Source organism: Macrobrachium nipponense, chromosome 32 (genome assembly GCF_015104395.2).
Source record: "Macrobrachium nipponense isolate FS-2020 chromosome 32, ASM1510439v2, whole genome shotgun sequence".
NCBI classification, from domain to species: Eukaryota; Metazoa; Arthropoda; class Malacostraca; order Decapoda; family Palaemonidae; genus Macrobrachium; species Macrobrachium nipponense.
In genome coordinates, this window is record NC_061094.1 from 39,716,978 (window position 1) to 39,729,375 (window position 12,398).

Here is a 12,398-nt window from a genome sequence, read left to right on the forward strand (position 1 = left end):
TAGCACATGGATGGTTATACTCACAGTCTATGAAATTGCGAATATAAATAGTTTTCTGGATCAAGACTACAAGTCATTTTTTATGGCAAATTCCTATTGAGAACACTTCTAAATTTAAGGAGATTTTGCAAAATCTTGGCCATTAAGCCCGTATGAAGAAGTAACCCTCTGATAGACCGATTTTTATTGACAAAGTGTAGGATGACAAATTCCGGGAAGAACACTCATTCCGGAAACGGGAATGGCACAGAAAAATGGTACACATGAATCGTGTGTTCATTCCACTCGGATTTGTGCACATTTTTCCAGCTAGAAATTGAAATCAAGCTGGGTAAAAGAATAGGAGAAATGCACGAGAGAATTCGGAAAAGGTTTAGGGAATATTAATAGCATACAAAACAACAATATTTTCATAGAGTTTCTGCGCCTAGTCCAACGCAACATAAATCAAGGCCCACATTCATTCCCCTACTAACCCCTCCTCTTCCTCCTCCTCCTCCCTTTATTTTTCACCCTCCTCCTCCTCCCTTCCTTTCTCATCATCCTCCTCCTCCCTTCCTTTCTCAGCTTCCTCCTACTCCGCCTGCTCCTCCTCCTCCTGTCATTTCTCATCCTCCTCTTCCTCCTCCTCCTCCTCCTTTCCGCCTTGCTCCTCCTCTATGTCATTCCTCTCTCCTATCCTCTCCTCCTCCTCCTCCTCCTCCTTTCCTTTCTCATCCTCATCCTGCTCCTCCTCCCTTCCTTTCTCATCCTGCTCCTCCTCTTTATCCGTCTCCTCCTGCTCCTCCTGCTCCTCCTCCTCCTCCTCCCTTTCTTCCTCCTCCTCCGTTCCTTCCTCCTCCTCCTCTTCCTCCCTTCCTTCCTCATCCTCCTCCTCCTCCTCCTTGTTCCTCACTCCTCTCCTCCTCCCTCCTCCTCCCTCCTTTTTCCTCACCTCCTCCTCCTCCTCCTCCTCCTCCTTCCTCTCATCCCTCCGCCTCCTATCCTCCTCCTACTAAAAGAGGAGGGAAAAGGGATAGAGAGATTGAGAAAAAAAAAATCGCACTTTTATGTTAGATGTCAAAACCTATCATGCAAATTCGAGGGCGCGGAAAAAAGGGGTGCCAACCAGCGCAGAATTCGGTGCAGCGTCATCAGAGTGTCTCCTTTTTTTGGCAAATATTACCGGAGGCACTTTTAATTCATTGACGGCAGGGGGACGGTTCTGTTGCCCTGCTCTCTCTCTCTAGCAACACATTCGCACTCCAGCGGACTAAACTATCATTTTCCCTTCGGTAATAGTTATTATGGCAGGAGACTCCCCCAGCGAATGGCGGCCGACGCGTCCCGGCTGGTTGGTGGTTTTCTGCTCTCAGGCGCCATGCACCGGTCCTATGCAAAATAACCTCACCGTTTTAATTCCAAACGCAAACATCGCGGCTCTGATTCAATTTTCGGTGCGTCGTAGTCAGCCATAGAACCTGATTACGTCCCGGGTGAATGCGGTTTCAAACGCACATGCGGACCCAAGTGGCTTCTCTTTATGGAATTCTGACCAGAACCTTAATGATTGGAAGACTTAATACTATATCGAATATAAACACGCACGTTTTAATTGAACTGACCTGCATATAAAATTTAGGACAAAGGCCAACCACTGGGACTATGAGGCCATTCAATGCTGACACGAAAAATTGGCAGTGCAAGGTTTGAAGGGGGTAAAATACCTCACAGTTCCACTATGAATCAATTGCAAGGAAAGGGAGGAAAGTGAAATGGAAGAGAGAGAATATGAACGGAGGTACAGTAAAATGAACGAAAGGGATTGCAGCTGGGGGCCGAAGGCACGCAGCAAAGAACCTACAGTGCACCGCAGGAGGTGCACTGACGGCGCTACCGCCCTACGTTAAAAATGCTTTACTATAATTTTCAGTAATGAAATCTAAAAGGAGTATACAAACTCCGGAAAACTTTCACAATAAAATAAATGATTAAAATAACAAATAAATATAATCTAAAGAATACGTTCAAGCAGAAATTAACAGGGGCGACGACGCAGTCATTACAAAGTAGATATGCGACCTTTTATCTCGAAAGCGATGAAAGACAAGGGCACGCACGGCAGCCGACGTATCCCAGGGCTTCCCCATTTATAAAGCTGAGCCTATTCGCCATGTTATTTGATGTAATGTCTAAAGCAAATTGCTTTGAAAGGCTCTGAATCAAATGGGCGCTTATCACAACAAAGTTGACGCAGTGCAATAAAGCATTTTTCATCTTTAATACGGTGCACTTCATACCCAATGATGTATTAAAGATAAAGAGATTGATAGGTAGTTAGATAAACCTACAGGGAGAGAGAGAGAGAGAGAGAGAGAGAGAGAGAGAGAGAGAGAGTTCTCCTCTGTAACAAAATGGAGCCTAGAGAGTCCTAAATTCCAATAACAAGGGGAAATTTTATGCCAATCTAAGCAAAGGAAAAATGTGAGTTATGATGAAAAATTCATTCAACTCATCTTCGTCAATTTTTTCGTGAAGTATAAAATTCTAGGCCTTCTTAGAAAAAAAAAGCAAAACTTCAGAGAAGTATCAAGCAAGGAAGTCATAACCTGGGATACCAATTTTAATCAAAATAGAATATTGACATCTGATTCTGTTTGGATGCAACAGTCATGAACTTCATAAACACCGCTTGTAGCACTGATGAGTAACTGATGGAAATGCAGTATGATTAATTATGATATTAATTCGTATAGAATTATAAAATAGTATACAGAGATACGTCTTCATAAAAATAGTTTGCATATTTGCAGCAAGCAAATATCCCAGAAATTTAGGAGAAAATAAGTAAAAGGTTTCATAGCAAAAAATCCCAGATATCTAGAAGAAATTTAGTAAAAAATTTCATAGCAAATATCACAAAATTTAGAAGAAAATATGTAAACGGTTTAAAATTAAATATCCCAGTAATTTAGAGGAAAATAAGTACAAGGGTTCATAGCAAATATCCGAAAAATTTAAAAGAAAATAAGTACAATATTTCATAGCAAATATCCCGGAAATTTAAAAGAAAATAAGTAAAATGTTTCAAAGCATATACCCCAGAAATTTTGAATAAAATAAGTAAAAGGTTTCAGAGAAAATATCCAAGAAATTTATAAGAAAATTAGTAAAAGATTTCATGGCCAATAAATAAGTAAAAGGTTTCAGAAGAAATTTCCCAGACATTTAAAAGAAAATAAGGGTATGATTTCATGGCAAATATACCAGAAACAGATGAAAATAAGTACAAGGTTTCATTGCAAATATCCCAGAAATCTATAAGAAAATAAGTTAAAGGTTTCATGATCGTACGTAATGCCCACGATGATCATGTTCACGCTGACAACAACAACAACAACAACAACAACAACAACAATAATAATAATAATAATAATAATAATAATAATAATAATAATAATAATAATAATAATAATCAATAAAATGCCCTTAGAAATATCCCACTTGCGAAGCGTAGCAGCAGTCAAGTCTACACAGAATAATATCCAAGCGATAACATCTGCACTTTCTCGAAACGCCGGCGCTCGAGCGATCAAAAACGAGACACACGATCTAGGAATTCCCAGTTAATATTTGAAAATAATTGGTATATATAGATAGATACCGGCAGCCAACATCAAACGAAAGTGAAAGAGGCAATCCCTGGAGTTTACTAAATGGATCAGAAAGTGGGACACAGCTACACGTGTCTCCATTTATGATATTTTGAGTTATATCATGATTTTTTTTAAGGGAAAAACAAAAGGACTTTATTACAAATCAGGATTCTGGGTTAGAGATCTTTAAGTTTTTTCTTTCTTTCTCTCGCTTAACTTAACTTTTTGCATTGTTCCACAGGTTGTTCATTCAATTTCTGGGTTACATCGGATTGTTAGTTTGTTTGTATGGCGTTTTTACGTTGCATGGAACCAGTGGTTATTCAGCAACGGGACAAACGGCTTTACGTGACTTCCGAACACGTCGAGAGTGAACTTCTATCACCAAAAGTACACATCTCTAATCCTTCAATGGAATGCCCGAGAATCGAACTCGCGGCCACCAAGGTAGCAGGCCAAGACCATACCGACCACGCCACTATATGAGCCAGATTTCTATTTCTGTTACACTTGTGCGGATGTGTTGATTACCTCCATCAGGTTGTTTAATTTCAAAGTATTGACTAGAGATTTCCCCTAAACTCATCCAAGCTTCATCTCAATTCAGGTACAGGCATTTAATTTTTGTAATATTTCATTTAAGGCTGATAACTGCTCCATCTCCTTATTTCCCCAAGCATGCATCATTTCTAGGTCTAAATGTGTACATTCATAACCCATAAACTAAGTTGTAGGTTTCATAACTGGGTCAGCTTGTATTTATATGTTTTTGTTTTTTTGTATGGTGTTTTTACGTTCCATGGAACCAGCTGTTTTTCAGCAACGGGACCAACGGCTTTACGTGACTTCCCAACCACGTCGAGAGTGAACTTCTATCGCCAGAAAGACAGATCTCTAACTCCTCAGAATCGAACTCGCGGCTACCCAGGTGGCAGGGGTCAGCTTGTAGGCAGGAGACCCTTATATACAATCAGAAGAATCAATATAAAAACAAACTCGGCTAAACAGATACACACGTAATACCGTTGCAAGAACGTCCTAAACTTTGGAAGGAGGGGAAAGGTATTAAGCATTAATATAAAACTTTCCTTGCCGTCAGCACTGATCTCGTATCAGTTACCGTCATTTAAAATAAACTTTAATATATATATATATATATATATATATATATATATATATATATATATTATATATAAAGGAGACCAAAAGACACACAAATCACCCAAGAGTTTTCACTGGCACTTGGCGGACATAAAGAAGAATATAACAATGTAGTCGCTGCGAACTTTAGGAGACAATTTCCATCGAGATCCGTCGGTGGTGAAACGGTGTTTTCTTCTTTCCACGTCGTGCGCTCCGTTCGGGGGAAACTAATTTCATTTCAGTTCAGGAAGTTGTATAATTCGTCAAGTTCAAAGGAACTTTATAGAAGCAGTAGAGAAAACAATCATGCATCACCCACTTGCCGGGAAACAACGGCGTTCACACATGAGATCTAGATTTTTTTCTTTTGTTTTCTTTCACGGCCACTGAAATTGGTTGGATACTGAGCCTTCCCTCTTACTTCTTCTCCCTCTTTCAAGTTGTTTAGCAGGTATCTGAGAAGCATACATAATTTATCTCTCTCCATTACCATCGTTCTGTCTGTCTCTGTCTGTCTCTGTCTGTCTGTCTGTCTGCCTGTTTCTCATACATTCATACTACATACATACATATATACCCACACACACACACACACACACACACACACACACACACACATATATATATATATATATAATATATATATATATATATATATATATGTTACAGTCAATATCTAAATCCAGACAATTTGTAAATTGACTGATTTTTTCAGGCAGTTTGTGAATTGCCTGGTTCACCCAGTCAGTTTATAAATCAGCTAAAAATCGCAGACAATTTACAAAGTAACTGAAATTTTGATAGATTTTCTTGGCATATTGACTGAAATGATCCTGCTACGGGTCACAAATCCCCACCCCGCCCGGCCGAGGAACGAACCCAGGTCCTTTTGTGTGTGTGTGTGTGTGTGTGTGTGTGATTAAAAAAGTCTGATCATAAACGAACCCGCAACAGTGTGTGTGTGTGTGTGTGTGTGTACGTGTGATTCAAAAAGTCTGTCCATGAACGAACCCGCAACAGTGTGCGTGTGTGTGTGCTAGCTAGCTGGAGCAGTTGTGTGTTGGTCTTGTCCCTGGCACTGTCCTTTTGTGAGGTTCACTTCGTTTATAGAATTATGGCGTGTTCCCAAGAAACACATTTTTACGACAAAGTGATGTTAAAGAAAAACTCGAACTCAAAGTCATTAATACTGACTAAACTTGAGTACTACAATCTGATATAGGAACTCAGAGTAGCAGCATCTGCAAAAAAATAAATCAAATCGGCAGTATTACATCCTTGGACGTTATGCAGTTCTTCAGTGTGGTGGTGTTGAAAAGTTGATAAAAAAACGGAAGGATGAAACTCAAGAACCCGTTTATTTTGTGCACGTTGAGGATATGTTTGAAACAATAAAACGTGCTCACATTGCTATGGGCCATGGTGGCAGAGACAAAATGATCAAAGAATTGTCAAGATATGCGAACGTAACGAGAGATACTGTAGAACTGTTCAAATCTGTGTGTGTTCAGTGTCAAAAGAAACGAAAGAGATGTGCAACCAAGGGTGTTACTGTCAAACCGATTTTATCTAAGGACTACGGTTCACGAGCTCAGGTGAATCTTGTTGACATGCAGTCTTGCGCCAAAGGAAAATATAAGTGGATAATGGTGTACCAAGAGCATCTAACAAAGTATTGCATATTGTGTCCCTTAACTTCAAAGAGAGCAGCTGAGGTTCCATTCCAGATAATAGACATATTTTTAATGTTCGGAGCCCCTCAAATTCTGCAAAGTGATAATGGTAGTGAATTTACAGCATTGGTTATCTTGGAACTCAAACTTCTTTGGCCAGACCTGTTGATCGTTCATGGTAAACCAAGGCATCCACAGAGCCAGGGATCAGTTGAACGCCTTAACTCTGAAGTAAAAGACATGCTTCTTTCATATTTAGGGGATAATGATACAAGTGACTGGCCCATGGGACTGAGGTTTGTGCAGTTCCAAAAGAACACCAGTTACCATTCTGGAATCAAACAATCCCCATACAAAGCACTCTGGTGTTGAGGCCAGAGTAGGTCTACGCTCAACTGCACTTCCAGAAGAAGTTTTGAAGACAATGATCACTGAAGAGGATTTACCTGGAGCTTACAGTTTCCCCTCTGACTCTACTCGTCCAGATGAATCACTCGAGTGCACGAACCCTCTAGACAATTCACCTCAGAGCACGAAACCTCCAGACAATTCACCTGACTGCACGAACCCTCCAGACGATCCACCTGAGTGCATGGATCATCCAGACGATTTACCTGAATGCTCTACTCCTCCAAATTACTCGCCAGAGGACTTCGCTCAGCCAGGTAGTGATACTCTCTCATTCACTCACACACACACATACACACACACAAAATTTGGTGGTCAAGATTATGCCAAGTGCAACTGTACTGTGGGCAAGAAACAGTGTCAAACAAATCGCTGTAAATGTTACAAAGAAGGTTACAAGTGCAATAGTCGGTGCCACACTGGCTTGAATTGTAGGAATAAAAACTGATATAATATTTAAAATGTCACATTTCGTACTTTATTTTTAATTTTGATATATCGTTACATAGGTTTTAGAAAATAAAATTTTACTCAATAACACTGTTTGTTTTTCTGTCAGTTCATTACTTCATATGAGTGAAATAATGAGCTCTGAGCTCACACTGAGAGGGTAACACACACACACACACACACACACACACACACACACATACACACACAGTACACACAAAAGGACCTGGGTTCGTTCCTTGGCCGGGCGGGGTTGGGGATTTATGAGCCGTAGCTGGATCATTTCAGTCAATATGCCAAGAAAATCTATCAAAATTTTAGTCACTTTGTAAATTGTCTGCGATTTTTAGCTGATTTATAAAATTACTGGGTGAACCAGGCAATTCACAAACTGCCTGAAAAAATCAGCCACTTTACAAATTGTCTGGATTTAGTTATTGACTGTAACTATATATATTAATATATATATATATATATATAATATATATATATATATATATATATATATATACACATACATACACATACATACATACATGCAAACATACATACATACATATATGCTATTTGGACATATTTTATTTATAATGGAATTCCTATTGAAGTTTATGGCATTGTTCGCAGATACTATCCTTTTACAAAGACCCTGAATCAGTCTATACTTCTTTTTCCCTTCAGGCAAACTTCTCAGCAATAAGAAAAAATGATTCGAGATTTTCTCCATTTACTCTTCTAGTCATTGTGCTGTTTCCCAACCTCTCGGCTCCGTCCTCAGGCATGGATTACAAATTGACATATTAAGTTCTTATTACTGCATGCGGACTTTAATATTTCAAACTTGACATTACTGGGTGCTGGATTTCTATTGTCTGACGGGTTCATTCTCTCACGAGTTGTCTGGCCAGCAGCATGAGCATTCTTGGTGCTTCGTACGATGCTTCGTATACCCCGTCTTGCAGCAAAGGGCGTGGTTCCTGTCTCTGGCCGATAGTCTCAATATGCTCCATTGTCGGTACTCGTGTCCAGAAGTGTTCTGTCGGTCGTCTCCAAGAAGAAATATTTAAACACTACGTAGACAACTGAGACCGTAAACCGCCACTAAAAGAATTATATCGTGCATAGAGAAGTCCAGATCCACAGACTGCAAATAGAAGAAGCTGTGTGTATAAATTAACGGCCAGCATTAAATACACATAGGAACATGGGCTTCATCCTCCCTTCAAGGACACCACGGGACATCTGTGGGAATCCTAAGGGAGAAATGAACGACAGAACACCCATAGACAAGCATTCAAATTCATATACAACTTTGCCTGTGAACTTATATACATGCATGACTATAGATCTGAAAAGATGGTAGAATTGAATTGAATTGAATTTAGAATTTAGGCCAAACGCCAAGCACTAGGACCTACGAGGTCATTCAGCACTGAAACGGAAATTGACAGTTAAACTTTGGAAGGGGTAACAGGAGGAAAACCTCGCAGTTGCACTACGAATCACTTGTAAGAAGAGGGTAGAGCAGTGGTTCTCGACCTGGGGGCCACGACCCCCAGCAATTTCCATGGAAGGCGCGAGCCCTAGGGAAAAATTAATAAAAAATTCTCTAATTATATTCGTTATTCTCTTAACAAGAGTGAGGAACTAATATTCAGAAGTTTGTGAAAAAATGCAAAAGTGTCGCTTTATAACGTTACTTTCCTAGAGTCTACTACCCTAGTTAGGCTCGTTGGGCTGACCATGTTTTGTAATTATTGACCTCCCTTCCTCTTTTTATCAAGTCTGGGAGGGAATTTTACTCACATATGCAAAGGAGGCGTGGAAGGAAGGACCGACTCTTAGAGGGGGGCGTGGTCATATAAAGGTTGAGAACCACTGGGGTGGAGTAACATATATAAATGCTGACACTTAACGTTGACAGCGATGACTGCCAGGTAGATTTCCGAAACGATCAAACCCGTCGCTTTCGCATCCCGCTTAAAGGAGAGATGCAACGGCTCTTTCAGAATACTCGAAATGCGCGGCGACGCTTAAATCGTCGGCCCAGTTAGAGTGGGTTCAGTTCCATTGCTTTTTGGGACGATCTCTTCGATTTCGTCTCCACTGACAAAATGAACTTGCAAGGAATAGAAGGAATAGAGACAATGATAGGTGATGACAGTAAGTGACGCGTATCGACGCGAAACCCTTAATAAAACAAAAGAGGAAGTTGCGTGAACGTGAAAAGGTGTTGCTGTCTTGCACAAATTAACATTTCATGTATTTGAGAGTGTGTCCTGGGGATCATTCTCCGACAAAGGATATTTCCCTCGGGTACTATCACAGACTTGAACATTTCTAATACTGAGCAAGAGAGAGAGAGAGAGAGAGAGAGAGAGAGAGAGAGAGAGAGAGAGAGAGAGAGAGAGAGAGAGAGAGAGAGAGAACTGAGATCTGTTAAGTTTTCAGCTAAAAATGTATAAAATTCCAGCCATAGTCCCTAAGCATGTTACACAAAAAGAATTATATGAAACTCTACTCTTTCCAGAGTATTCGTAAGCCCCAAACCTCCGCCAAGGTTGTGTAATCCCCCTCCCAAAAGGTACCTTGTCCCAGAAACTTACTTTCCTACCTCTCATAAACTTAATCGCTAGTAGAACCGAGCACACCCACAACAAACATACCAATCTAACAAAAATCCTAACAAACAAACTAACAAAATCTAACCCTCCCGGGGGTTATAATTATTGTTTGGTAAATCATGAAATAAAACTTGGCAACATTTCGTCAAATTCTACACAAACCTTATAAAGACGAACAAGCTAAATGAGCCGATCAATATCACGTTTAACGCCACGTGGAATCCAGTGACTGATTTATGAAGTTTTTATACCATAAAAACAACGGCTAATATGTATGATTTATGACTGATTTAAGAATTTTTTTTTTTTTTAGATCACAAAAACAGCGGTTAATGTGTGATTCATGCTGATGTAACCTGCAGAGAAATACTAGTTAACATAACCTACATGGAAATATATATATATATATATATATATATAATATATATATATATTATATTATATATATATATATATATATATATATAATAATACTATATATATATATATTATACATACAATATTATTATGATATATATATATATATATATATATATATATATCAGTAGTTCTCAACCTTTGTATGACCACGCCCCACCCCCTCTAGAGTCAGTCCTTCCTTCCACGCCCCCTTTGCATATGTGAGTAAAATTCCCTCCCAGACTTGATAAAACGAGAAAAAGAAGGGGTTTCGAGGGATGGGGAGGGAGGTCAATAATTACAAAACATTGTCAGCCCAACGAGCCTAACTAGGGTAGTAGACTCTAGGAAAGTAACGTTATAAGGCGATGCTTTTGCATTTTTCATAAACTTCTGAATATTACTTCCTCACTCTTGTTAAGAGAATAACGAATATAATTAGAGAATTTTTTTATTAATTTTTCCCTAGGGCTCGCGCCTTCCATGGAAAATTGCTGGGGGGCGTGCCCCCAAGGTCGAGACGAATATATATATATATATATATATATATATATATATATATATATATATATGTGTGTGTGTGTGTGTGTGTGTGTGTATGTATGTATGTATGTGTATGTATATAGTATGATATATATATATATATATATATATATATATACACATACATACATACATACATACACACACACACACACACACATATATATATATATATATATATATATATATATATATATATATCAGTATACTATCACGCTAGGGGGGTTCTCGACCTGGCACGCCTTGGAAGGTGCGAGCCTTAGGGAAAAATTAAAAAATTATATATATATATATATATATATATATAGTATTATAATATATAGTTTTTTTTATGGAAAAATTAGTGAGTATGTCTTCCGAAACCTCAGTTCTCGCTTGTTTTTTTTCATACCATTTCCCTCCATTGAGTATTTTTCTATATCCGACTAATACTGCATAAGAGTTAAAACCTCGGAACTCTCCGGAATACAAAATAATTAAAAGTCACCCGTTTACTAACATAAGAATAAGATGGCCACCAATTTATAAAACATGCCTTTTAGAATTAAATGTAATGGACTGCGAGAGAGAGAGAGAGAGAGAGAGAGAGAGAGAGAGAGAGAGAGAGAGAGAGAGAGAGAAAACACAGTTCCTGATCCGGTGGTGGTGATGACAGCAACTTCTTTTCCGTATAAAATCTGAAGTTTATGAACTGGGAAGCTGCCTACGTCGGTCCAACTTCCTAGATAATGCAGCTCTGACAGTATTATAGTTCCCTGAAACAAAGACCAAGATGGAAGTTGTAATTGTCTTGTGATCCACAAATGTCACTTTTGGACCGAGGGGATTTATTAAGATGCCATAAGGTTTGAGGTAGTCAGAACGTCAGTTTTCGAATTATTATTATTATTATGGAGCATAAGTTGCCGAGATAATGTTTGTGTGTTCTAAAACAGACGAATAAACCTAAATTTTCGTTGATTTTACTTTGGCAATAATTATACTGTTTTTTTTCATCTGTCTACCCGCCTGTGGTGTTTGCGTATGGTAACACTGCATCCCGGACTTTAGATAGTTACGCTATGTGTAAGTTTAAGGTAAATAAAAGGATATCTGGGTGAACATTTGCAACTGAAAAGTGTTTTAATAATTTACTGTATCCGAATTATACCGTTAATATTCGAAAAAGGATATTGGTATTATTGTTGAATGTAAGTGGAATGTAACTATCTAAAGCCCGGGACGCAGTGTTACCATACGCAAACACCACAGGCGGGTGGACATATGGAAGAAAACAGAGTATAGGTAACCTTGGTTTCCTTAGTTAATGGTTCACGTCTAACCAGTTACAAATTTTTAAAGAAACCTATGTTATCTCTTTTTTTTATCTTATTTTTCCAAACGTTTTGCATCCATCATCACTGCTAATCAAATGTATGAATATTCGAATCACTAGCAACTACTTTTATTGCGTTGAATATGACTGTGTGTACTACACCTTTTTTCATCAGTGATACGATATCTAACTTCTCAATTGCCCTCATCAA

General features: G+C 38.7%; 1 protein-coding gene and 1 pseudogene across 1 annotated transcript; both read left to right on the top strand.

Moving 5' to 3' along the window:
• Positions 1-12,398, top strand: part of LOC135207358 (uncharacterized) — a 469,824-nt pseudogene that overhangs the window by 266,764 nt on the left and 190,662 nt on the right.
• LOC135207410 (KRAB-A domain-containing protein 2-like) lies at positions 6,158-6,823 on the top strand. The gene has a single exon (XM_064239137.1). It carries the CDS (start codon positions 6,158-6,160, stop codon positions 6,821-6,823), a length of 666 nt encoding a protein of 221 aa, XP_064095207.1.

Bases quoted from the DNA above. Each gene is read 5' to 3' on its own strand.
- LOC135207410 (XM_064239137.1), top strand. From the start codon at position 6,158: ATGTTTGAAACAATAAAACGTGCTCACATTGCTATGGGCCATGGTGGC.